We start from the raw sequence: 27,531 nt of genomic DNA, 5'->3' as shown, positions 1-27,531 counted from the left end.
TGAATACTTGATTCCAATCTTAGAATTAAATGTTAGGCCAGTTACATTCCTGGAGTGCGAGAAATCATGCTGTTGTAAATTTATATATTTCTGTTTAGCACAGAAGATGCTCTAGAGCTCTTTGTGTCGTTGTACCCGCTTTCCATGCTGAACACTGCTAAAATCCCCATACAACTACATATGCACAAGAGTACAGTACAGTATAATTTATTAATGCCATTTCAGGATGTCCACTTCAGAACAGCCTGGGTTGTCCTGTGAGAAGCACATTTAGAAGATGAGAGTATATTCACTTGCTTGCTTTGTGTGCAAGTTAATCTTGATTGCAAAGATTATTTTATTAAAAAGTAACAAGTAACCCTTATTCCATTAAAAATAACAACAAAACTCTTCAGTGTTTTCTCTTTACTCCCTTAGGGGTTTCTTGTAAGCAGAGCATTCTGATACACCAGACATAAAGTTTCTAGGTCATTGGAAGTTTCAGATGTTGGATGTATGGCTGCCAGTCTACCTTGTTTTTCTCTGTGTAGTAAGACACTTCTCATCTGTTTTTCCTACTCAGTGCAGTTTAAAGCTACTGTGGAATTGGTCATAGCAGCTAAATGCTTAGTTTTCTTTACCTGTGGAATAATGTTGATTATCACCAAAGTTTGAATTTATGGTGCTTGTTTTGTTTAACTGGAAATATTTTGCACACTTGCGACAGTTCTTTGTCTAGCTCCAGAAACATTTGGGGTTTGGCCCCTGACGTGGAGGAGTTTGTGAGAAGGGAAAGCAAAAGTATGTTGTATGTAGAGTATGGGTCAGTTTTAAAATTCTTTTAAAGTCAGGGTACAACATGACTCAGTGCAGCTGTAACCACAGTTAACGGATCAGTTTTAGATACAGTAGGCTGGTTCACCTCATTTATACTTGAAAAGTATTTTCTCTAATGACAGATTTCCGAAGTGTCTGCATTGGTCTTGAGGCAACACAGGCCTTAGCTTTCTCTGACAAAGTGGGTTTTTTCAAGTCCAGAAATTTTGCCCCTGCTAGAGGTGGGACCCTAGCAAGCTACAAATTTGGCCTTTCACCTGTCTTTGGGCCCACAGCAAGTAGTTCAGCTAGTCTTAGACTTAGTATGTTAGTACCTAAAGAAGATAAAATACATACTCATCCAGATTACAACCTGAAGAGTGCATGCAACTTTATGGAATGTGAGTGTTTGGGTGGTCAAAAACCTTCACTTTTTCCTCCTAGAGAGTGAATTTGTAAATTTGCTGCATAGTTTAGTAAACTGTTATTTTTTAAAATGCTTACAAGCTTGGATTATTTAATTGCTTCTGGACTAATTACTTACCATGGCAGTCAGAGTGAGACTTGATTCTGTTCCACAAACTTGCTTTTAAGGATGTTTATTACAACTTGCAGAGAGCTTCTGTGGAAGCTTAAGAGTCTGGAATCAGGAATTAGCCTTGATAAAAATCAGTGAAATCTGCTCTGGGTGTAGGCAGATAAAAGGCCTGATGGCTGGTATCAGGCTTGATAAGCTACGTTTCTATGCTATTTTCTTTAAATACATTTTATTTGCAGTACTGTATTAAACTGTTTAATTTTTATAAAATACCACAGAAGCTCAAGTGACTTGGAAAAACTGCCAGCTCCAAAGCATTATGAGACATCCCAGATACCTTTAGTAAGGTATATTTGTATATGTGTGCACACGTATATGTGATACCTACATTATGAAAATAAAATCTTATTTCATGTTTGCATAAATATGAAGAATTTAGGAAAATCTTGAAAATTACTTATTTTAAAAGATGTATGCTTATGTGAACTACTGAAATGTTTTGACATATAGTCTTCATATCTGAAGACACTTAAATTGGAGCATTACTTAAAAAGGTTGGTGACTGTATGACACTTTCCTGGATTCGAAGTATAATTGGGGAGTGAGGATACTTTCAGTTCAGGAGCACTTTTTCATTTTACTCTTTATGTGAAATGTGAAACCATTTACATATATATGTACTTAAAACAGAAATGTATATTTCTGTATTGAAAGATCATTAGGAAGACAGTCTGACATTTTATGGAAATTAAAGTCATCTTTTATATTAAAACTTTTTTAATATTAGAACATCTAACAGTTTTTAAAAAATTTGTTATTGAAGGGTATTTTTTCATCAGGTGTGATTTTGCCAGTCTTCATTGGAAGCTGTTCATTGCTTTAGTTTTATCAGAGTGATAAAAAAAGTATATAAGCTCAACAGGTGTGGGCAAAAGAGGCTTCAGAACAAGTAATGACAAGATCTTTCTGTAAACTGTCTGGAGCAGCACCAGTTTGGTTAGGTGCTATACTGCAGATGTGCTCTGCAGATGCATAGTTTTTCCTTAATTCCACCTGCAATTGCTTAATACAATTCTCCTGCTATTTTTAAAAACTGTAAAAGTGTTTTTATAATAGTTTTTGTAGTTCTAGTTCTTACTATAGGTATTGAAATAACCAGGTCATTTTACAGGTGTCCTAAAACTGCAAGAATATTGCTAAACTCACAGAAACTACAGCTGGTTTGTGATCCACCTATGTTGGGTGGGGGCATGAGAGTAGTTCAACTGTTAAGAGGTTAGCACCTGATCAACAGATGGACCTTCACTCCCTCTCATTCTTTAGACTGGCATAGTGGTAGGGCTGTGTGGAGTCTCAGGACCTCCAAGTCATCATTCTGCAGGTGGCAGATCCCCATAAGCATGTTACAGCATGAGTGGCTCACCTGGGAATGAAGCTGCATGTTGATTCTCACTAGAAGGAGCTGGCTGTTGTTTTCACCATGCCTTTATGGCTGCTTGTCCTGGCAAATACCTGATGGGAAGGAGGAGCAAGCAGAATTTCTTATGCTTGCTTTTAATGCTTCTGTGGTGACTCACCAGCTCATGGGTAGCTGTGGTGCTCCCATTAAGAAGTCTGTTGGATATTCCTGGAATTCAAACTGTGACTTTTCTATACAGTTGCACTGTATGGTGTGTTCTGATTTTATGGCCAATGGAATGTATGTGAGCCAAAGTTTACTGTGTCTGTTATTGACAAGGAAGTTTTATAAAACTAATCTTGTGACATAGCAACACTAGCAATAAATACTCTGAATAAATCTGTCATGTTTGTTAATTTGTTACTGTGGTACTTTTGTACATCCTCAATTTTTCATCCTCCTGATGTGGGAGTAGCAATTTCTTTTTTTGCATCACTGTAGTTTATCTTGTTTTTTCTTCATTGGTCTGAATACTCTATAGAAGTAGCCGTGATGGTTTGTTTTGGTCAGGTGTTCTTTAATGCTGCTTCTTTTATTTTCACAGTTTTCATAGTGATATTTTTAAGCAAATGCAGTATTTTGGACACAATCCTTTCAGAGCAAGGAGGGGCTTGCAAAATAATCCTAATTGTGCTAACAATTATGGGCTATTGTGTAGTGATATATTATAAATGTATATGATGGAAAAGGACTTGTTTCTTGTTAGGCTGTCTCAAAAACTGAGGTTAGTTTACATTATCCAGCTTGCTCCTTTGGCTTCTTTAACATGACAGAATTTTTGTAGTTAATCAGAAAATTGTACCAGGCTTAAAAGGGGCAAAAACCATTTTGGACAACAGGTATGAAATTTCTATTGTAGCATTGTCTCAGCTGAGCTTTTTTTTTTTATGCATTAAATCGACTTGGCTCTTGTATCAAATTAGTTTTCCTTCTATCCTCCTGCTGTTCCCAGTGAAAATTTGTAAGGTTGTTTTTTTGGGGTTTTCTGTTTTGTTTTTTTGGGGTTTTTTTTTTTGTTTGGTTTTTTTTTTTTTTTTTTTGTTTTTTTTTTGTGGTTTTTGGGTTTTTTTTTTTTTCTTTTTTTCATGCATAGGGTTTATGGCAGCCTTCTTCATGGGTAGTACACAAGCAACTAGAACATACAGAGGAATTTTTTTTTTTTTTTTTTTGGGGTTTTTTTTTTTTTTTGGTTTTTTTTTTTTTTTGTTTGTTTGTTTTTTGGGTTTTTTGAGTTTTTTGTTGTTGTTTGTTTGTTTTTGGGGTTTTTTTGTTTGTTTGTTTTTTTGGTGGTTTTTTTGTTTTTTGTTGTTGTTGGGTTTTTTGGGGGGTTTTTTGGGGTTTTTTTTTGGGGGGGGGTTTAAATTTTTTTTGAGATTGAGGTCTGTGTGACTTGGAGAATGTCAATCCTCTAAACAAACATAACACTGGGGGTGGGTTGTATATTTTCTTCACCTTTCAGGTTCTGTTTTAGTGAAGTACTGTAGTGGTTAGTTGTTTGCTCCCCTGCCCTGTGTCAGTGCCATCTTAAATATAATGTATCAGCATTATAGAGGCTGAAGTGGTGCTGACCAGAGTTGCCAAAATTGCCTCTTGAACTGCTATGGATTGCCATAGGTGCATGAGTTGTCAGAACTCTTCCAGTCTTTTCAGACCCTACAGGAAAGCAATTCAGTTAATTTATTTATTTGTTTATTCAATAAATTCTTTACTGAATTCCTTTATGAAAGGTGATATGTCCTGATATCTAGCTCAGCTTTTCCAGTTAAACTACTGCTATTTAGAAGACAATTATAAGTGAAAGTTTACAGAGTCTTCATTACGTCTTAATATTCCAAATATGAATACTTAGCAAGCACTTTTCCTGAATTAGTTGAGAAGAATATGTGTGTCCATGTATAAGAGCACATGTGTTAGAATATACTAATGTTATTTATGTATGTTCAGAAAAAGTTATCTCTCAGGTGAGATTTTAATGTCGGCTTTAATTGTTAGATTTTAATGGGTTTTTTCTTGGCTCCAGTCTGTCTGAATTAATTCCTCTCCAAGATAAATAGTTTTTTTTTTAAAAAGAACTGGAAGCTCTTGCTGCAATTCCAGCTTGTTAGCTGTTCTCTTCTCCAGTCTCTGGTGATATTTTCAGGTGAAGTTAGATTTGCATGGATGCTGCAACTCAAGGCCTGTCAACAGTACTGATAGGAAACTCAACAATCATCGTCAGCCAAATGCCTAATAAACTCTCTCTGTGTTTTATGTCCTTGTTTTTTTTTTTTTAATTTTCCTTTGGTTTTTTTAATTTTTTTTATTTATAGCCTTAGGTTGTAATTTTAGACTCCATCTTGTAAGATTTTTCTGTTCTGTGATAAAAACTATTTCAAACTAGCCTGCCTTGTTAAAAATGAAGCTACTCCTCTTTTCTAAAAGCCTCCCTATCTTCCTTCAGTCCAACTTTAAATATTGTCATACCCTGCATGGGGCCACACAGATGAGATAAAGATAGTGCTAAGGAAAATGGAACTCCTGGTGGGTTTTAATCTCTGGATTTATTGACAGTGTTTCATACCTCAGTTTTTCATTTATCCTCTTGACTTGTACCTCCTTTTAGTCTATCTCTTGGTAAGGGAGGACTCCTTGTTCATTTTGTTTTTACATGGTAGTTTGGTCACTTAAAACATCTTCCCATACATTTTCTTCATTTAGGTTTAGAATAATGACCCAAGTTACCATTCTAGCAGACATCTGTATGCAGAAGTGTCCTGTGTTTATTTTTACCTCCCAAGTAGGATTAGAAAATCTTTTAGAATTCCAGTTAATAAAATTCCAGTTAAATGGAAAAGTTGTCCTTTATCATAGAATTCCAACCTGTAAACCACAGCAAATTTAGGATTAATTATTCTCATACTCTGACTAAACTCCAAGTGCATGACAAACGTGCAAGTGCAACGTGTTAACATCTTTCAACTTGTACTCTTTTAAAACTTTTAATTACTTCTTAAGATAAGTGTGAGATTATTAGAAAATCTTTATACAGGTATTGCATCTCATGCAAATGTGTGGCTTCATCTTGGCTACTGGATTTTATAGCTTGCCTCAGTTTCCCACATGTGTTGGCTTTCTGCATCTTAAAGATGAATAAGCCCAAGCATGGAGAAGATCATTTTCAAGAATCTTTCTATGCTTTGCCTGTAAACCTTTCTGAGAAAAAGGGGGGCAGGAACACAACATTTTTATCCCATTGTGCAATTACAGGAGTAAAAGTGTGTTGTGTTTTTTAGCCAGATGCATTTTCATCAACTCTGCATGTGTCATTCATCTCCATCCCTTGCTAAAGTTAGGATTTTTTTTACATTTAGAAGGGGAATGGGTGGGACTTGGCAAAATTGGGAAGTGTCTTTTCAGTGCGTTTGCCATGCAACCATTCAGAAGCTTAAAATGAAGACATTTTCCACTGTGTAGTTTACTTCTCTGTGCGGGAACCTACATGTATGTGGATGTTTGTTTTGCAGTTGTTTTGGGGCTCAGCTCCCACTATAATACAGTAGTTTTGTATACACTACACAGAGCTGTTTGAAAAGTCAATAGGTGAGCTATAGTAGGATTTAGGAATTTCAAATGGTTTAAGTTGTTGGGTTGAAAATAACATTATTCACCAAATAAAGGAATCAACCTTCCTTAATGATCTAGGCCCCTCCTAGCAACCTCCTTTCCTGCGCTGTTATGAACAGTCATGCTGTGCTGTAAACAATTTAGGGAAGCTGATTAAGTTGAAAACAAAGCTTGTATTTGGGAGGAGTGGAACTGGAGACAGGGATCAGCTGAGTCTCCAGCCAGGTCTGTCATGGGACCTGCCACAACACAGTAGTGCCTGCACAGCTCCAAGTGTGAGACAGCATGGGAGCAGACAGGTGGGTTTCTTCCTGGCACTCTGTGTAAGTGCACTGCTACTGTCACTGTAATTATTACTATAGGATTTTTTAAAATGCTAGATGTGTGGATAGTGCTTCACTTCTGGCCTCCAAACTAGTTCTCTCTGCTTTATGCACTTTGTGTATAAAGGTTTTTGTGTATTGATTATTTAACTGGATTGTAAAAGCACAGAATGGAGGTGTTTCTCATACTGCAGCTTAGGTCTGATGTACTTCAGGTATCAGCATTTTTAAATAGCATATTCCTTTCTTCAGTCCCCAGTTCACTATTTGTTGAATTCTGTTCAGCTAATATCTTCCTTTATAGAACTTTTTTTCCCCCTAGGGTTCTGTTTTGGCTATGCATTGTAAAAAGTAGATAAGTCTTCAGAGTAGTGTTATAGTCAGTTCAGTTCAGGAATATTGTCACCCAGGTGAACTGAAGCAGCAGTAGTAGTTTAGTGGGTTTTTTCCTTAAATTATTACTCATAGGGGGGAGGATTTCCCAAATTTTTCCTCCAAAGGGTATCTTTTACTTTCTGCAAGGATTGCAGGAAAAAGTTGCACCAAGTGTGGAAGAAAATGGGTAGATTGGTAGCACTAGAAAGTGTGGTACAGTGGATGAGGATTTTTTAAATGTAGAATATCTTATATTATTTTTTGAAAAATAAAGGTTTTTGTGATTTTGTATTTGGTTATGTATATTTGAGAAAATATGCTGTAGGTTTCAGTATGTTAATCTCGGGGAAATGGAATAAACCATCTCTTTATGCTGACTGCATTCTTGCTTTCCATAGTCATCTGACTCTAAAGGAGTTGTGTTCTTCTGTTTGGACTAAAAGCCAAATGGATACACATGCTTCTGGTATTAACGACTGCAGAAAATAAAATTAAGTGAAAAGAAGGTTTATCATACTTTTTTACTGATACACACATGTTATTGCTCTATTTGTGGGGGAATACTTTAAATTATGTTGACCTTCACATTCCTTTGAAACAAAAGCAGTTTAATGAGTAGTTCACAAAGAAATCTGTTTTATTGTAAAGCCAGTAAATGAAAACAGGAAAACACATGTGGAGTGTATGAGAATTTTATTTACTTTGGAGTTTAGTATGGATGACAACACATTAAGAACCTTTTAGTGTTTTCTAAAAATTGTATATTTCTTTCTAATGCAGCCTTCTGGAAGGTAGAACCAAAGCAAAATCAAGTCTGTTTCAATAGAAATTAGGAATTTGGACTCAAGTTACTGTAAAGCTTAGGGTAAAAATTGAAGGGAAGGTGATGAGTTGATTTTAAGGTATTTAGTGAGAAGTCTTCCCAAGCTTGTACATGTATATCATTAGAAACATGCTACATGACATGTGAATTAGAGGAGAATCTCACTGGTCCTAATAAGACATGAGTAGATGTGGTAACTGATAAAGATTTTTTTTTTTTAATGTAATCTGAACAGAGATTTATTTTAAAATAATTGTTGCGCTTTCAAAACGCATTAGTTTTGTATTTAAGTGAGATGACCTGGAGCTAATACATCTGCTCATAACTACCATTAAAAGAACTGGAAAGAGATTGACAAACTGTATAGACATCATAAAAACATTGGAAAAGAAGCAATGAAGAGTAAAATGCCAGCTCCTTTGAATCATAATGAAAAATTACTGTCAGGGTTAGAGTATAGGCGCAGTTAGAGCAAAAATCCAGCTGATACAGTATCTTCCAGCTGTGGTGCCTTTAGCCAATGAACATACCAAAAGTGTAAGATCTTTCTCTCCTGTGAGGAAAGGCTGGGTGAATTGGGATTGTTCAGCCAGAAGTAAAAGCCCCAGCGTAGCCTAATTGTGGCCTTCCAATACCTAAAGGGGGCCAGCCAGCTGGCTGCAGAGGGACTTGTTAGAAGGGCAAGACAAAGGGGAATGGCTTAAAACTGAAAAAGAGTAAGTTTAGATTAGATGGTTAAAAGAAATTCTTTACTGTGAGAGTGGTGATGGATTGGAACTGGTTACTCAGCTAAGTGGTGGATGCCCCATCCCTGGAAGTATTCAAGGCCAAACTGAATGGGGCTCTGAGCAACCCAGTCTAGTGGAAGGTGTCCCTGTCTGTGCAAAGGGGGTTGGAGCTAGAGGGTCTTTAAGTTTCTTTTCAACCCAAACTATTCTATGGTTCATCCTGGTTTCTAGCTTTCTGTAATTTCAGAGTGCATTGCATTTGGGGAGGGGGGGGGGGGTTGGGTTGGTGGTTGTTTGGTTTTTTTTTCTAATTTTTTTTTGTTTTTTTTTTTTTGGGGGGGGGGGGGGGGGGGGGGGGGTATGGTTGGATGTTTGTTTGGTTTTTTTCTCTAAAGCCTCAAAGAGCCCTACTGAGAATCTTGGATTCTGTTTAGACTTCGGCATCTTTCAGCCATAGTTCCTGGCTATTTCCCAATTTATTTATGAAATCTTATGGAAAATGTTTTGCAGAGTGAAGGTTGGTTGCATTTTGTTTGTGTTTTACTATCTGAAGCATGCTAGATGTGGTAGGAGAAGTAAGAAAGTGTTTGCTACTGGCTGATCAGAGAGATGATAAATAATTCTATCAGTGCAACTTGTAATTCCATTGGCCTTCAGTTCCTTGATTGTTGCTGAGCTGAGGAGCCCATTTGTTCTCTCAAGAAAAGTATTCCATGTTTCTGAGGATTGTTATCACCTGAACCTTATGGTTCTGTTAGTGTCATTTTGTAAGGGAGTAATTAGAATTTTAAGCAGTTTCCTAAATGTGACCGTTTTAGATTTTTAGTGACCATGGTGATTTTTGCTTTGTTCTTTTCTGTTCTGCTGGCTTCCAGGTTTCTGAGCTGATATAAGATAGCTCTGAAAACAGTGACTAAAACTTAGGAGTTAAAGTCGGTTTAGAAACCACTCTTATGGGTATTTGTGCAATTGAAAATGTTTATTTCATCATCTGCAAACCAATATAAGCCACGTATAATGGGCTTATACAGAAGGTTTCAACTTTGTTTAATGTGCCTAGGAGTCATAATCAATCATGAGAAGGGTGATGTATATGGATGAATATAGTGTCTGATGCAAATAAATGAGTACCAGAATGCATAATTAATGTGTCCACTGTTTTAATTGGCAGTGCTCTTCCAGATGTTTGCTTGTTTTTACCTAATCATTGTATGAGACAGATCTTTGTCTGAATTTCTGGACCTAAGAGGAAGAGATTCCTGTTAGCATCCTTTGAAGTTAGGACTGAATAAAAATGCTGTCAATTTTGGGTGACTTCAGAGGAATCTAGTTATCCTTGGTCAGTGGCCAGCAAGAAAAGCTGGTGTTTGGTTCCTGCAATGACAGATGTGATACATCAGGTTATAACTGCAAGGGTGGGTGAGTTGCTGTTGATTCTTTTGCCCTTTGGAATTCAAGGTGCTTGTCTTCAGGTATACTTAGTGGCTGGAAACAGAGGAAGGGACATATAAACATTGTCATTTAATTTTCAGTTCTCAGCCAGGGAATGTGGTAACTGGTTCTGCCCACAGTGCCCTGATGGGAACCAGCACCTTAGAAGGTTGAAACATTACTTCACATTTGAATTTGAACCAGTGAAGTGCATCTTCACCCCATTATTGCTCCAGTGTTCAGCATCGTGTGATCCATCTGCAACTCTTGGTTTTGACTTATTTGATGAATCTTCTATTTGGTACATTTAGTTACATTATTGTTATTTGCCCTTTTTTTTGGAACATGTAGGAGCATGGTAAACAGCACATACATTTAGGGCTCCTCCGCAAACTTCTGTTCCTTGTGAAAACTAACAGCTTTTGATTTATTATTGAACCTGTTTTTAATACACAAGGACAAGTTCTTTCTTATTGAAAGTCTTGAACAGTTCCTGCTAAAAGATCTTGTGATGTCCATCTTGGAAGTCTAGGTGTTCAGCTAGAACATCCTTCATTATATACATCTTGGTCACTTGGGGGAAAAACAAAGATTTGTGAAGGATGATTTCATTTTCCATTACATTTATCTAGCTGTCTTCTGACTTGTGTTTCTCATAACTTTAGCCAATTTTTCTGGTATAAAGTTAAAATTATTCTGCAGTTATGGCAGTGTTTCTTTAAAGCTTAAAAAAACCCAAAAAGGAACTAAACTCTCTTAATTTCTTTGTATTCTTTCTAGATAAAGAAAGTATCCGTATTTCAGTTATTTTTTGCATTTTTCCTTTTTATCCATAAGTATGGCTTAAGTAATTATTATGAAAAATTTGGACATGTAGAATGTTCATCTGGAATCATAAGACTTGAAGGAATTCTTTTGTGTAAACATTTGGGATTAACCTAAGACTTAGTGAAAACAGGTCTTTCACTTGTGTAGAAAACCATCTGTGTAACACTAGCTTTGGAATAATCTTCACCTTGGTTCTTATTTTACTCTATTATAACAATGGGAGCAATGCATGCTTTTGCTGCCAAAATGAAGGAGTTGAAAAGGAGGAGGGGGAAAAAGGAGGAAGCTGTATGTTCAATATCAAAGCAACTTGGAGGGTTATATTTGAAAAATGATGTTACAATTAAGTCTGTGCTCTGTTGAAAACATATTTAGCACTCTCCTAAGTGACTTCCGGAGTAAAACAGCACCGTTTGCTGTAGTAGATAAATGAGAAGTAATAGTCTTACATTATAAGAGACAATTTAAAGGTTTGTGATACTAACATTTGGACTGATTTGTGTGGTGTCTTGCACATTGGAGCATGTGGATGACCCAACAGCATGGCTTGAATAGATGCTTCCATTTTTGTATCTTGGTATCTGTTGGTATCTGTCTTGCAATAAGTTCATTGTTAACAGTCATTTCAAAATATACCAGAACACTTTTAAGAAAGATGTTGTATGAACAAAATTGCATGGTTTTGCATTAGACTTAAGTATTGGCTCTGTCAGTTCTAAAATACTTATGTCTGCTTTACTTGTTTACGTAAAGCTAAAGGCACTCTCCATTCCTTTACACTGGCTCCTTTACAGTCCTAATGAATGTAAAAAAACATTTCTATTCCTTTTTCATGTAGTCTGCAATTTACCTTGTTTCACTGGGGTACAGTGTTCTCTTTAAAAACATAATACAAAGAGGTATAATTAACATGTGTGTAGAAGTGTGAATAAGTATTTCTTATTAGAAGGAGACTAGAGCAAATTCTAAAATATAAATTTTAGTTAATGTATATTTTTTATTTCAAACTTGCATTAAGACCAAAAATTCTTTGCTTCTAACAAAGCTTGCAGTTTTAATAGACCTAATATTAAATTTTTTATGACTTTAATTTAATGTATCTCTTCTCTGTGTAGTTGGTTTTTCTCCAGTTTGAAAAATATATGAAAGTAATGAGAAAGTAGAGATTTACTTAGCCAAGTAAAATTTTGATTAAAGTTTGTGGAGTGCTTAAGAGATCAAATATAAATTAACTAAATTAATGTGTCTTTCTCTGTAGGGTGCTGGTCAAGACAAACTTGGAATATATGTCAAGTCTGTTGTGAAAGGAGGTGCTGCAGATGTGGTTAGTAATATTCTTAATCATCAAATTCAAAAGTAGTAAGAGCCTTCGTAAATGCTTGAAAATCCTTTGTTTACTAGTTTGTGTGAATGATTGATTGTTTTAATGGAGATCATGTTAGCACTGGTGTATGAATTTTCTTCTCTTGAATACATATTTAGGATGGTCGTCTGGCCGCAGGAGATCAGTTGCTTAGTGTGGATGGTCGAAGTTTGGTGGGCCTGTCCCAGGAGAGGTACGGAATGCTTTCCTTGGTTGTTTTTATACAAAGAAAATGTTAGCTTAATAATGTACCAAAACGGGCAGAAGCTCATGTTTTTTACACTTTAGGCTTTGTCTTGGCGTTTGATAACTGCCTATGGATAACCGTAGCAACAAGTTCAACTGTTTGTCTACTGTTTTTCTCTTCTTTTCATATGATATAGGTTATCTATATAGAAGAGATGATGTTATACATTTGGATTTTGGTTTTGAACAATCTTTAATTTTAAATACTTTGGCTTCTGACCTTTGAAGCAGAAACTGGGACTAAATAGTACTTGCCCGTAGGTCTTGTCTGTGTGCGTAAGCCTTTCTTGTCATTATCTTGTAATTTTTTTCAAAGTGATTTTAAGTATTAATCTCAAAAAGAGTGCTTTGTCAGGCAACAGATTACTGTTCATAAGAGTAACTAAGTAATACAGTGTCTAATTTAATTTTGTTTTATTTGCTCTGCCTTTTTTTGCAGGGCAGCAGAACTTATGACAAGGACAGGTTCGGTAGTAACACTAGAAGTAGCAAAACAAGGAGCAATTTACCATGGTCTGGCAACCCTGCTTAATCAGCCATCCCCAATGATGCAACGAGGTAAAGATACTAATATCGATGTTAATAACAGCTGTGTAAGTCTGCCTCCTGCTTTCATAAGAATGCAGAAAATAGAAAAATTTACGGTATCTTACCAAGTATTACTATAACACTAAATCAGAAAAGAAATGTAATTGCACAGAAAAAAGGAAATTTTCTTCCTTATCAGAAATTCATCTGGTTTTAAATACTGCTTGAAATTTTCCTAGTCTAGTAATTAATAAATCCTTTGCACATGTACCTTTCAAAAGTTAATTATGCATTTAAACACAATTCTGATTTGAATTGTTTTTTGTTTTAACAAATGGAATATAATTAATATAAAGGGCATTAAACTTAATGGCATTTTTTGTCCCTTTTATAAGAGCTTCTCTCCTCTCAGAATGTCTTCCTTGTAACCACAGAGTGCAGTGTAACTAGTAGGAGAGAAATAAATGTAAACAGAAATCCTGGAATGTATTTTGCCATTGAATTTCAAATTTTTTTTTTTAAACTAGAAATGTTGAAACTTATCTCCTTAAGTTTCAGTGTCTGATCATAAGAAGTTCTTGGATGGTTCTCCAATGTTTTATTTTATCATCCTACTTCAGGGTACTAACAAAAGACACATTAAAGTCCAATAAAAAATACTATTGTAAAGGAAATAATTTTGTTAATGAAGACATTTTCTACATACAGGGTAGTACCAATATAGGAAAGAATGGGTTAAAAGAACAAATCCTTTTTATCACAGTTGACAACACCATCCCAGATGCCATATGTCTCAGTCATCCACAGACCTTTCAGTATAATGTATTTAGATTTTCCAATTGTTGTGGTATCTTGTCAGAAGTTCTTTTGAAGAATACAGATGGAGGGAATTCTGTATATTTGATAGAAGATTGGGATTGCATATTTGAAGAAAGAAAGAAAGATTTTTAAATGTAGCATTTGCTTTACTGGGAACTTAAATTTTAAATATAAGCTCAAGGTAGCTCTGGTTTGAAAAAACATATGCTAGGCAGTAGTTAAGTGAAAAGGAGAAACTACATATCCAACTGTTACAGTTTCTGACCGCCATGGCTCAGGTAAACCCCGACCAAAGAGTGAAGGTTTTGAGCTGTATAACAATTCCACACAAAATGGATCACCTGAGAGTCCTCAGCTGCCGTGGACAGAGTACAGTGAACCAAAGAAGCTGCCAGGGGATGACAGACTGATGAAGAACAGGGCTGATCATCGTTCCAGTCCCAATGTAGCAAGTAAGAAAAGTTATCCTTTTTTTGGGGATAGATTCCTCCTTCAGTAGTTTCAGAGGCTGTTGTATTCAAAAGAGGGTGACTGTTTTAAAAATGGATTAAGTATAAAATACCAGTGTAGTGGTAACATTTGGAGCAAGCTTCTTGCTAGAACTACTCAGAGAAAAAATAGTAGTTACTTTGTGAGTACTGTTACTTTATTAAGTCTTTATTAAGGTCTGTAAATTATTTTTAACAGTCATGTAAATGCTTCCTTTAACTTTCCAACAGATCAGCCTCCAAGCCCTGGGGGAAAGAATGCTTATGCATCTGGAACTACCACCAAAATAACCTCAGTCTCTACTGGAAATCTTTGTACAGAGGTCAGAAATGGCAAGCAAAATGCTGGCTATTAAACTTTATCTATTATAGTAGTGTCAGGGTGCTTGAGTCAAACCAGTGTCTTACTGAACTATTTGACCACAGTGCTAGTGCTTGTGACTGGGTGGGGTTTTTCTTATTACAGCTAATGAAAGGTTTGGAAAGTTTTCAGTGATTTCATTAAATTTTCTTCATGATTGTCCTTGTGATTTCTTAGGTTTGTACAGTGTTGCATATTCGCTTTGAGACCATAAAAACATGAGTCATAACCTCACAGTTGTATTTGATACTAGGCAACCTCTTCATCTCCTGTCCCAGATGAGTAATGCTCTTAGGAGCCAAGAGAAAATAATTGGAAAATGCATGTTTAGAACAATCTTCCATACAGATCTATATGATTAGAGAATCCTACCTTATTTTTTTTTTCTCCCTTTTTCAGGAGCAGGTTCTGCCACCACGACCTGAAGCTTATCCCATCCCAACACAGACCTATACTAGAGAATATTTCACATTCCCAGCTTCAAAGTCGCAGGATCGAATGGGTCCAGCTCAGAGTCAGTGGCCAAATTATGAAGAAAAACCACAGCTTCAGGCAGAAAGTAATCATTCTATCAATACTACCATGCAGGTGAGAAGTAATTTTTTTCAGTATGAGGAAACAAATCAGAAAGAAACTGTTTGCTATCCATTCCTGGACTGCTAGAGACTTTTATCAGAATAGGAATTATCTACAACTATACCATAAGATAGGAACAACTATACTTTTGCCAAGATGGGCTTGGGTTCAGGAACCCTATGCTTTGGGGTTTTTTTCCTTCTCATTTTGTCTTTTTTTCCCCCCCTTCCTTTCACAGAATTTGTTACCATGTTCTGCAGACCTGTTATCTGGGATATTTTAATCCCCCTGTCAGAGATAATGGGTGTAAGTGGTATAGGGTTCATCTTGTAAAATGTTTTGTGGCTTTCTGAAAAGCAAACTAAATCTCCATTCTTCCAAGAAGGCTTATGTGGAAAAATGTTTGCCTGAAGGGTGTGTTGTTTAAGTGATAAAGTATTCAAATTGAAATAAAATAGTTCTTTGAGACCTATCCAGGATGTTCACTGAAACACATTCCCTGCTCCTAGTTAAAAAAAGAAATATATAATTTCAAATAGTATCTATTATCAAAGTGTAGATGCATCTTGACATGGAATGAATTTACACCCATTGCACTTATAGAAATTCAAATACAGTGTTGTTCTGCTCCTGTTAGTGAGAACTTCACTCAAATCCATACAGGAAATTAAACCTAGATCTACTAAATCTAGTTACTGGATGATCTTCTTTCTCTAATCCACCAGACTTAACAATATAGAAATATAGAGCGCCTTTTGTTTTTTCTTTCTTTCTTTCTTTTTTTGGTGCTCTTTCTTAATTAGTGATAAGAGCACAGGCTTACACAAGGCTTACCTTTTACTTTTGGAAAAGTGTCGTGTAAATTATCTTGAAATTCTGTATGAGTAAGCAAAGAAAGAATTGTGTATAGGTTGCTTACACATGTATGGGCAAGTGAATTCAGTAAAAAAGTCACTTTTATTTTAGTGTTTTTTTTAGTATTATAGAAATCAAGTTCTCGTTATTTGGGCTATTAAAAAAATAGATGCTTTGCTCAAAGTAGGACGGTAATTTTGAAAGGGAATGCTGCAAGATGAAAGACTTTGGCAAAAGATACAGAAATATTTTACTGAATTTCCATGCTTAACTCTTCCACATTTCATGATTTCATCTCACTTAATCTTAGCTGGATAGTTAACATCTATGTGCTTTCTGTCAGTGATGGCAGAAGGGGGAGGCAGGTGTCTCCAGAGAATGGTTCCTACCCATTTGTCTTAACTGAATTCTATGATAATTGTTGCCTGGATATGCATCTCTCCCCTGCCTAAAACAAGCTTAAGTGAGTAGCTTAGATGAGGTGGTTAAACTGGTAAAGATGAAGCTCATCTATTAAAGTTGTTGACAGACACTGCATTTGAGATACAGCCTTAAGGCAGAAAAAGATTTTGCTAAAGCAAAATAGAATGTTTAACTCCTTATTAGCACTGAAAGTGTTAATAGTTTTTCCCTGCCAGACAATAGTTCTTTAAAGTTGAAAATTAGAAGAAAACAGAAGAAAAACTTCTACAAAAATAAAAAAATGCACTTTAATCTTTGCAGAGAGAACTGGGCTTGTAAAAAAAAGCTGCTAAATGCCTGTTTTCTATTCTGAAGGCATTAGCAAACTTTGGCTAGGTGCATCTTTACAGCAAATCTGCCACAAATAACTGTGTGTTCAGCTCTGTTGGACTAATAGAGCATAAAAAATACTCTTGTTCCTCTCAAAGAAGGCATTCTTTAAAGGTCATGGTTAAGGTCATTGATGGAGGAAAATAAAAGGAGTTTGCTTTGTTAGTTTTCTCTCAGTTGTTGATAATTGGTGCATTGTGTGTTCAGTACTTAGCAGTTCCTAACATTGGAAGTATGAATACTTGCTTCAAGAAAATCATTAACAGATTTAATAATCCTGGTTTAATGGTCCAGTGTTCCTTTTCAGGTGGTTGTTCAGTGCAATGGGACCCAGAGGTTCTATAGAAAAAGACTTGGTGTTGCACTAAAGTGACAAAAATCTCAGTCCATTATACTTATGTTCCAGGAACAGGTAGAACTAGACTGCCTGCCTGGATTCTGTACCCTGAATTGTGTTAGTAATGGGAGCTTCTTGCAGGGCATCTCTCCTGTTAATGGAGGAGGGTAGGCAGAGGCGGTCTTCTCTCTCTCTCTCTCTCTCTGTGCAGCCTTTGTGTTTGCTTTCCCAAAAGTGAAACCAGTTGAAGTCTGAATGGCAGAGCTGGTATGACTGAGCCACTGCTGAGAGCTACCAGGACTCTTGTACTCACACGTTGGGGAGGGAGTGTCAGGGATAGTCCTGAGAAACTGTGCAAGCTGGGGAGGTTTTCAGCTTAAACTCCAGCTTAAATTCATCATTCCTCCCAGTCCAGTCACCAGGCAGTTCCCAGGAGCTTGCTAAGTCTTCCATCACTTGAATGAGTTAAGAAGACTGAGAAGAATATTTTATTGTTGGTTTTGGGAAACCTACTGGGTATGGAAATGGTGAATTCATTAAAAGTATTACCTTCAGTAACAAGAATGTGTTTTGTAAGCCATTTTCAAATATGTTTTAATGTGGATAAACTGTGATACACATGCCTTGTTTAATATTTTTTAGCGTGTAGCTCGTTCCCAGGAAGAGCTCAGAGACGAAGTTTTCCAGCCAGAGAGGAATCGTTTGGAAGTTGTTATACGGAAGGATGTGGAGTACATTGATCGGAAGTCAGACAGCGATCAGTGGATGAATTCGTCTGTGGATTCTAGCACATCTAGCCAGGAACACCTGAACCATTCCTCCAAACCAGTGTCGCCTGGTTCTTGTTTAACTAAAAGTGGACCTGGCCGTTGGAAAACTCCAGCCACTAGCCAGCCAACTCCAGTGGCCATTTCCCAGCCCATCAGAACAGATCTTCCCCCTCCACCACCACCTCCTCCAGTGCATTATGCTGCTGAATTTGATGAACTACAAATGGATTTGCCTCTGCCTCCACCTCCTCCTCCAAATCAGATAGGAGCACAAGCGTCCTCCCAGGTAGCTGCTGCTGAGCGTAAAAAAAGAGAAGAACATCAGAGGTGGTATGAAAAGGAAAAGGCACGTTTGGAAGAAGAACGAGAAAGGAAACGTCGTGAGCAGGAGAGAAAACTGGGCCAAATGCGTTCTCAGCCACTAATTTCTGCTCAGCCTGTGGCTTCTCCTGTCTCCCTTCAACAAGTGAAATCAGAAAAGCCCTCAACTTTGCAGAGGTCTCAAGAAACAGTTATTCGAGAGCTGCAGCCCCAACAGCAGCCGCGGACTATTGAGCGGAGAGATCTGCAGTACATTACTATCAGCAAGGAAGAACTGTCCTCTGGTGATAGCCTCTCTCCAGATCCTTGGAAACGGGATGCGAAGGAGAAGCTGGAGAAGCAGCAACAGATGCACATTGTGGACATGCTGAGTAAAGAGATTCAGGAACTTCAGAACAAACCTGATCGTACAGCGGAAGAAAACGACCGCCTCCGCAAACTCATGCTTGAGTGGCAGTTCCAAAAGCGACTGCAAGAATCAAAGCAAAAAGATGAAGATGATGATGAAGAGGAGGATGATGAGGTGGATACTATGCTCATCATGCAGCGACTGGAGGCAGAAAGAAGAGCAAGGGTAAAATCCTTTCTAGAAAAAAATACTGTAAATTTATTGCTTGGTGGATTTTCATGCTTTGAGTATTTTGATGTTCTTAGAGAGTAAATAAGAATGACACTTTCTTAAATGGCTTGAATTTTAAAATTAAGAACTTAGACTGGTTTCATCAGTTAAGTAATGTATTGCAAAAGTATCAAAGCTAGCTTTTATAGAATTCAATTTAGCAATTGGATTTACTTTTCTGGTTTTGGGGAGAGAAAAGTTCCCTTTGGATAAAGGTTTTTTGCCATGTACCTAGAGTATGGTTAGAAGGTAAAATATGGTAAAGAGGTTTGCTTGCAGAAAGGTAAGCAAAAACATTTGAAATTACAAAAATTTGTAGGAGAATCAGGAATAAAAACAGTGTGATTTCTCCCTCCCCTCCGCAATGTATTTACCTCTAAAAGTTTTTGTTTATAGTTTTGGGTCATGAACACAGACACTGAATGCATACGATTTCCACGGAGTAGTGAGCTAAACAGACATTCCACTTGCTGGTCTGATGTAGCTGCTACCTCTACCTTTACCACCCCTCAGTGCTGACCTCAACAGTGGAGGGACCATTGCTTGAGCTGTGTGGTTTTGGGTGGTGTACACCCTGTCTAGAGTTCTGACTCCTATAGGCCTGAACTTTTCATGGTGTCCAGATTAATCAGCATCTGAGGATTGCTTACCTTAGCTTCAGTTCTGTGAAAGCTCATAATATATGTAGTAAGATAATACAACTCAATAGTATGGTGAAATTTTTAACGACTGTTGCTGGTGGCTGTTGTCTCCTCCTCTGCTAAATCTACTGTTACTGAGAAAACGTGTCTATAGGAAAATCTGTTCTTTCCTGAACAACCGCATGGATTCCAAAATTATATACCAATAGCTATGCTTTTCCAGGCTTAAAAGCTAGCTCTGTAATATGTTCAGTGTCTTCTGTTTGTTTGTCTTAAAAAGTTGACTTAATTCTGTGATAAGCAGTGTTTAATTCCTGAGAAATGTTTGGACATGCTTGTTTTGACATACAGAAATAGCTAGTGGCTTGAGCAGGATTTGAGTTCACGATTGTTTTGGCAGCTTCATTTCCTAAACTTACTCTTCTCATATTTGCTGCAGTCTGCATTGCTTTCCTTTTTTTTCCCTTATGCTTAACTTTATTGCTGTGTAAAACAATAGATACATCAAACTTGGAAACTGAAGAAAGAAAAAGCTAAATATGTATTCGGCAAACAGGTTTCCCTAAAGTCCAGCATTGCTAACAGGACATTTGTGGCACATAGCCAGTTATCTGTGGGCATAAAAATTCATGTAGAACTGCCATTATACTAAACAGTGACTTAAAAGTTTTACTGTGGCAAGGCTAAGAAACCCACATGTTAATAAAAAAAAAAAAAGCCAGTTGTATTGCATAACAATATTAGTCTTCTCTGGAAGTGCTGGCTTTAAAACACTGTGCATGAAGTTCTTCCAGTTTTTTGGAACATTTTGAAATGAAAAAATAACAGTTGTCTTGAACTGAATTCATGTTTTAATTTTGATTACATTTTGCTTTTAGATATGCAGTTAAGTAGCATCTTTGTGGATCTACTGAGGTGTTGCATGAGTCAATACTGATAAACATTTTGGATTATTTGTTTTAATTCCTGTATTTCACATTTATGTCCATTCAGTTCCTCATTCTAAAGCAGCCAACTAAACAAATAAAAGAAAATGCTTTTGAAATATCACATATCTAACCTATCTTTATTTACAGTGTGCATCTTTCTTTTTTTCCCCTTTCTTACTACCTGCAGCAGACTGCTGTGCCAGCAATCTCTGTTCTAGATTTGGTATGTTTGTTTCTTTCTCTTCAATATCTCTTTCCCATTTCAGTTCCTTATTATTATTAACAGTCCTATGTGCTTTGGATGATGATTTGGCATCTTTGGGTGTTCAGAGATCATTATGAATACTCTAAGCAGTAAGTTAACTGCAAGCATGCATTTGAATGTTTTCAGATATGGTGATCCTTTCCCTGTGTTTCCTTCCTCTTAGATGTTGTGTTCTGCTTGCAGACTTGATTTGTTTGTTACAGCAGTGGTCTAACATAAAACTGTACCTGCTGATTGGTGCAATTTTGGTTACAAAATCTTACTAATAACTTTGAATGAACAGGCTGTGAGGTAAGATTGCTTCCTTTCACTTTCGCACCCGTGCAGGTTTTAGAAGAGCTCTAAGAACACTTCTTTTATAGTTTGAAGGGAAATTGTATTGAGAGCCTAATAATACAGCATACTTCTTCAGCACATGCGGACACCCTGTTGTTTGCAGGTGTTACAGGTGTTTGGTTTTGGCATCAACACAAAAATGGACTGTAAACTCAGAAATCACTTCCAAACTGATATTTCCAAGTTGGTTGCATAAGCATGCAATCATTAAGTTACAATATAATTTCAGTTTCAATTGGTTAATACTATTCTCTTGCATCTAAAACATGACAGGCTTTCAAACTGGAGCAGTAATTGCTATGACTCCAGCTAATTTTGTATTTTATTGCACTCATGGAGAAGGAGTTTTGTAGTCTTCCAGAGCAGAAATACATCCCCTTCAAAGTCAATTTCTGTGTAATTAGTCTACCAGTTTTAAAAGAAAGGGGATGTTAGTAAAATTTAGTTTGCTTGGAAAAACTGTCAATGTGTCGGTTCAAAATATGGATTTGGATATTCAGCACTGCCTTATGAAAATCACCTTTTAAAATGCATACTTCTGGTAACCTATAAAATCTAAGGTGCTCAGTTTTGTATCTGTGTGTTTTGTGAGTGTTAAACAGTTTACAGCAGTGGAACAGGTGAAGCATTTCACCTTTTTGAATTTAAGGACAAGCCAGAAGTCATGGATTCTTCAGACTTAGAATCTTATCAATATTTTCTAATTACTACCTATATTTTTTTTGCTCAAACCTTGATTCCTGGAGCTGTGGCTAGATAGATAAAGTGCTTTTCCGAGCAGCCAGTAAACATCTGGATCTTTCAGCAACAGGAGGTTGGTGAAGGCAGACAGTATCACCAGTTTGAAAAATGGATTAGACAGATGCATAGATATCACGCCGGCAAACAGCCGCTCAGAGGATTAGACAAGACTACCAGCTGACCTCTCTAATAATTTGCTAAATGGTGGGGGAATGCTAGAATAAAAGGGCAGGCTCATGTGCAGCTCTTCTTGCCATGGTCAGAGACAGCAGAATACTGGGCTAGATGAATGCATGGCCTGAATCAGTTGATGATTTATGATGTTCATACATTTAGCTTTAAAAAAAGGCAGCAGCAAGCTACTTCTAAAATAGCTGAACACTACACCCAGCAGTAATTCATAATTTCATTATTTTTATCCCATTCACGTGACTTTCGAGACATAAATGCATCTAAACAATGCCACTTCATATACCCAAGTAATTCCTACTTTGTTTCTAAAAAAACCACAAAACCAACAACAACAAAATGTTGTCATGTTTGATGCTTTTTTTGTATGTCTAGGGTGAGCATTGTTGATAGCTGTTCTGCTAATTACAAGGCTGAAGGAAGGTGATGAACAGTTAATACAGAATTGTCAGCTTAGATAGTGTTTGTTTTTTAAATTCCCCAGGCCCTATGAGATCTGACACAGCTTTTTAGCTGTCATTAAATAAATAGGTATAAATTTAAAGTTCTCCTGGAACATCTTTTAGGGTGTTATAAGCAGTGCTTGGAGAAATGAACATTTTCTGAAATTTGAAATGTCCTGGATTTGAGAATGGCCTGCCAGTCCTGTGAATATCTTAACATTCCTGATAGGATCAGCCCACTGACCCCTTTACCAAGAGCAATAGCTCGGAGGAAAGGGGTCTTCTCTGCCTTTCTAGGTGTAGGAGTAGTGCTGCGAGTATATGCTGGCAATAGGGAGGCAAAGTTGTGTGACTGAGCAAACAGTTGGCACTTTGCAGTAGAGCTGGGTCAAAGCAGGGGAAAAGAATTGGTGCTTTGTGCTCAGCTGCTTTTCTTGGTTACAGCTGAGAGAATGCTCTTCTCCATCACTCTGGCTGTACGAATTAGTTGTTCTTCCCTCTTAAAATATAAACACGTGGCTTTGGAGGAGATAGTGGAAGTACAGTAAATCCGGTGAAAACATGACTTGTAAACAAAAGTAAAACTGACTGGGATAGAGAAGCATCCAATCAAAATACTCAACCTGGGAATCTTACAGCCCTCTCACTAGAAGTGGGATGCAAAGCTGATTTTCCTTTGCATCTTGAAAATTTGGGGTAAAGTTAGAACTGGATACTGTTGTACACACAGAATTACAGACACAAATGCCTGCAAGTGCTCTGGCATACCTCATCATCCTACTGCTCCCTGCCTTGGTCTGGGAATGCTCCAAATTAGAAACTAGTTAGTAATCATCAAGAAATGAAATGTCATCTCTTAATAGTTGCTGTATTCTCACTTCTGCCTTCCATACAATTTTTAGCCATTTTCCTGTAAGTATTATGTTTAGAATAGCTTCTGACCTGGATACAGTTGTCTTCCCAATTCTTACGATTTAGATGATAACAACAGTTCCCAGGTGGGCAGCTTGGTCACTTCTGCCTTCTTTCTTTAGTTATGGTCAGAAGGCAATTAAATAAACTATTCCTACTTTCTCTATAATTTAGTTGGAAATTCTTTCCCATTTAAGTGCTTTTGAATAGGAATATTTGCTGCTGAGCAATAAGGTATCCATGCCATAACCTGGGAGCAGTAACTGCCATGTTCAGGGTGTTTCTCTAATGTAGTTGGGACAGAAATTTTCCTGTATTTTCTCACTATGCAGTTTTTGCCTTTTTTTTTTTCTTTTCTTTTTTCTTCTTTTTTTTATTATTAAGAGGAAATCCCTTCTCTTGTATAAACACTTGTGAATTACAAGCTGTCTTTCCTTTTGACAGCAATATTATCTCCTTTGCTAAAATAATGTCTTTCTAATAACTAAGACAAGAAGTCTTAATCCAAGCAGGGAGTTGGTTAACTACTCCGTTCCCTGCTCTGCAGTGCAAACTGTGCTTGATCTTTGTTTTTTCAGTTAGGAATGACAAAGTTTTAGCCCTAGATAAGGGGAATTTACTTGGAGGTAGTATCCTCTAAAATACATCCACCAAATTAATTTTGTTCTTTAGCTTTCATGCTCAAAAATGAACAATGGGGGGAAATAATTGTAAGGAAATTAGCCAAACTGTTTATACTTTTTTAATTAATTAATTAACTGGGGAGGAAGATGCTTGCATGAAGGTTGTCCTTACAAAGTCTATTAATATTTAATTTCTCTTTCTCTCTTGTACTGCTTTGTGTCTTAAGGGTCTTTTTCTGTAAGTGAATTTGGATTGTAAAATAAAATCCAGGAGCAGAAAAGTATCCCTGTTACATGCAGTTTATAGCAAGATCAAATAATTTGTTGATTTATAGTAATAAGGATTTTTAACAAAATGTGTGGAGGAAAAAAATGACTTTAAAACATGCAACAGTAAGAAATAACACAGCATGTAGTCCAATTATTTCCTACTTGTATTACTGTGCCAGTGAATATTCCTGTACATCAAGGGCTTATATACTGTTAGCTTTAATGAATCATGCAAAGTTTGGATTGTGCTCAGTTTTTCTGTCTGTGCAGCATCATACACATATATAAACCAGTATTGTCTGTCTGGACTTGAGTTCTTCTTGTGAGCTGTTTCATCCCAGTAGTCAAAAGTTTTCTTTCCTTCACTCTTTTTCCAAAACCCATCTGCTGCAGATACAGTGGGAGATTTTATTTCCTGAGACTATTTGCAGACTTGCTGAATGAGCCTGATACTTTAAATGGATTGACCCTTTGACTGAGTCATGATTTTCCAGTGCTTAAATTCTAATCCAGAATAAAAAAAACAATTGACTCTGGAGCTGTGGGCTGTTGGTTCCAAGTATTTAATTTCTTTTTACTGTACCTGTGAGACTATGGTTGTTGAAGCTCTTTGGGACATGAGTCACCTCAGTCTTTTACTGGGAGTTCATACATGACTGCTAAAAATGTCTCCCTGTGTAATTTGTGCTTTTATGTATGCAGTTCTGCGTGTCTGTATTTTGGGTTTTTTTCCCCTTAGGGATTTTAGGCAAGCCAGTGTAACAAAGCATACTCATAATGACTGGAAATTGTATTAATGAATCTGTAGCATAACATTTTCTGCTGAATGAGTTATTTTTAGATGCCAGTATTTAGTTACATTTTTAGGTACATTTTTGACCCATCTTGCCCGTGTCAGTGACCAATTAAAATTGTGTGTCTGTTAGTTACAGGATGAAGAGCGCAGACGGCAGCAACAGTTGGAAGAAATGCGGAAACGAGAAGCAGAAGACAGGGCCAGGCAGGAAGAAGAGCGCAGACAGCAAGAGGAGGAGCGGACCAGGAGAGAGGCTGAAGAAAAGGTTGTGGTTTTCTGAGTGCCACAGGGGTTCTTGCAGGCCTTTCCTCTTCAGCCTGGCCAGTACCATCTCAGGGTTGGGTCAGCAGTGTTTAAACACAGTAGCCCTGGTGATAAGGGTCATGGCCCAAGGCTTCAGTTTGTTCTATCCAAACCAAAAAGGAATTAAACAAACAGCCCATTCCTGCTGGCTGGAGTTGACTGGTATTGCTGAAGAATACATAGAAGACAGTAACCTCATATAAATATCATTAGCATAGTTTCTGTTTTAAATGCCTTCTAACAGTATTTGTTAGATGCCTGTTTTGGAAAATTTATTTGTAATAATTTTTTTGTGTGAAAGAAGCTTTCCTGATGTTTATACTAGAAACTTTGTTAGGAGTCATCTATTCCAAGGCTCTGTTGACTAATTTACATTGTATAAGCATGAAACAAAATTACAAAGTTCCTTTTTAAGGTTGTAGTTAATTTTACTTATATTCCTCTCCCACAGATTCTCTACAGCTTTAGTAAATCTGCACCTTATTAACTGTAGTTACAGTTTGAGTAATAAATGTTGGAATGCCCTTAGTTTACACAGGCAGTTGCTTTAGTGACCACAGGCAGTGGTAAACCTGCAGCCATCCAGTAACACAGGGTGTTACTGGATGGCTGCTGGTTTTTTGCAAATGTGATGGTTTGACCACTGGCCAAACACCAGTGCACCCACAAAAAACATTCACTCTTAGTAGTAAATATTCTTTGTACAAGTCCATATAGATGCCCTGCTTATTGCCAGAAAAGGAGACAAAAAAGATTGACAGAAGATGTTTGTAGCTTAGTGATGAAAAGCTTAAATCTCATGGATTGAAATGTCTGACCACTGTGTTTCTGTTTCCTCTGGGCTTTCAGAGGCGCCAGGAAGAGGAGTATTACAGTCGCTTAGAGGCTGAAAGGCGCAGGCAGCACGATGAAGCTGAACGAAGATTGCTGGAACCTGACGAGCCTGGTCTGTACAGACCTCCACTTCCACGGGAATATGAACTCCCATCCCTAACCCCTTCATCTAACGCTCCTCCTCCCCCACCTCAGCGAAACACCTCTTACCTCAAAACACAGGTCCTCTCCCCTGACACGATTTATACTGCCAAGTTTGTTGCATACAATGATGATGATGATGAGGAGGAGGAGGATTCCAATCTAGCAGGTCAGGATAAGTACTCCAGCACAAGAAAATCTTATGGTGACTTTCCTCCTGCCACCCTTAAGCCACAGCAGCCCTCCCGCCAGCCTCGCCCAGTTTCAGATGGCATCTTTCTTTCCAACTCATTCCAGTCATCTCCCGTCAATGCCAACAGTACTGCTGTCAAAAAAAGCCAGCCCCCGCTCCCATCAAACAAACCAAGTTTCATCCATGCCAGCAGCTCTAAAGGTAGAAACAATGAAATAAGTCATCTCTACAAAACTGTCCTCATATTTTCAACTCCAGGGCTCTAGATTGAATCACTTATTTTGTGATTTCCCCCTTCATTAATCACTGTTTTCACTCTGGTGATCTAACTTAAATCCTGATATTAATATGAATCCTTCAATTTTTAATTATTTTGATCTCTCAAATTTTCTTGCTCTTTACCCAAACTTTTCAAAAGCAAAAATTCCATCTTTCATGTATGAATCAGAAATTATTTTAACTCAATCAGTTTGAAGTACTGTTGGTTTTGGCTTTCACTCTGTATCTCTAAGTGATTTGTTTTGTATGACTGACTACTGTTTATTCAGGGCATCTGGAAGTGCACCTTTCTTGAACACAGGAAACCTCTCCTGATGGGTTCATGGACAGAACTTATCTTCTGCTTTGTTATTGGTACCAGGGTTCTCTTTCTTTTAATAGAGTGTGCAAATGGCTTTAAAAATTACATTTGTAGATGTAAATACACAAGCACCAAGAGAAGTACAGGTCTTGAAGTTAGTTTCATGTATTAGGCACCATTCCTGAATTTCTGGTTTGTACAGTGCAGTTTCCTTGCAGAGAGACAAAAAAATGTAAACTTCATCTTAGTACTGTTTGCTTTACTCCTTCCCTTCCTTTCTACACCTCTGTGTTTCTTTGACTCCTCATCTTGTTGTAGTATAACTCCAAGCCAACCATAATGAAGTTTAATTTCAGT

General features: G+C 37.1%; 1 protein-coding gene across 12 annotated transcripts in view; it reads left to right on the top strand.

Annotated features, from left to right (window-relative positions):
* The window catches only part of AFDN (afadin, adherens junction formation factor), a 116,809-nt gene that overhangs the window by 83,050 nt on the left and 6,228 nt on the right, over positions 1-27,531 (top strand). For 6 of the 12 annotated variants that reach the window (XM_041468184.1, XM_041468179.1, XM_041468177.1 and 3 more), the window contains 9 exons: positions 12,162-12,227; positions 12,386-12,459; positions 12,952-13,070; positions 14,117-14,311; positions 14,579-14,670; positions 15,108-15,296; positions 17,911-18,933; positions 25,254-25,388; positions 26,276-26,570. In XM_041468184.1, the coding sequence (XP_041324118.1) occupies positions 12,162-12,227; positions 12,386-12,459; positions 12,952-13,070; positions 14,117-14,311; positions 14,579-14,670; positions 15,108-15,296; positions 17,911-18,933; positions 25,254-25,388; positions 26,276-26,570 (2,188 nt within the window). Of the gene's footprint in view, positions 1-12,161; positions 12,228-12,385; positions 12,460-12,951; positions 13,071-14,116; positions 14,312-14,578; positions 14,671-15,107; positions 15,297-17,910; positions 18,934-20,735; positions 20,772-25,253; positions 25,389-26,275; positions 26,571-27,531 lie in introns of all 12 variants that reach the window. The other 6 variants (XM_041468182.1, XM_041468181.1, XM_041468188.1 and 3 more) reach the window with 4 other exon arrangements.

Source organism: Pyrgilauda ruficollis, unplaced genomic scaffold (assembly GCF_017590135.1).
Source record: "Pyrgilauda ruficollis isolate IOZ18807 unplaced genomic scaffold, ASM1759013v1 scaffold214, whole genome shotgun sequence".
In the NCBI taxonomy this organism is placed as follows: Eukaryota; Metazoa; Chordata; class Aves; order Passeriformes; family Passeridae; genus Pyrgilauda; species Pyrgilauda ruficollis.
The sequence above is the reverse complement of the archived record's forward strand: the minus strand, read 5'-3'. Positions and strand labels throughout refer to the sequence as shown.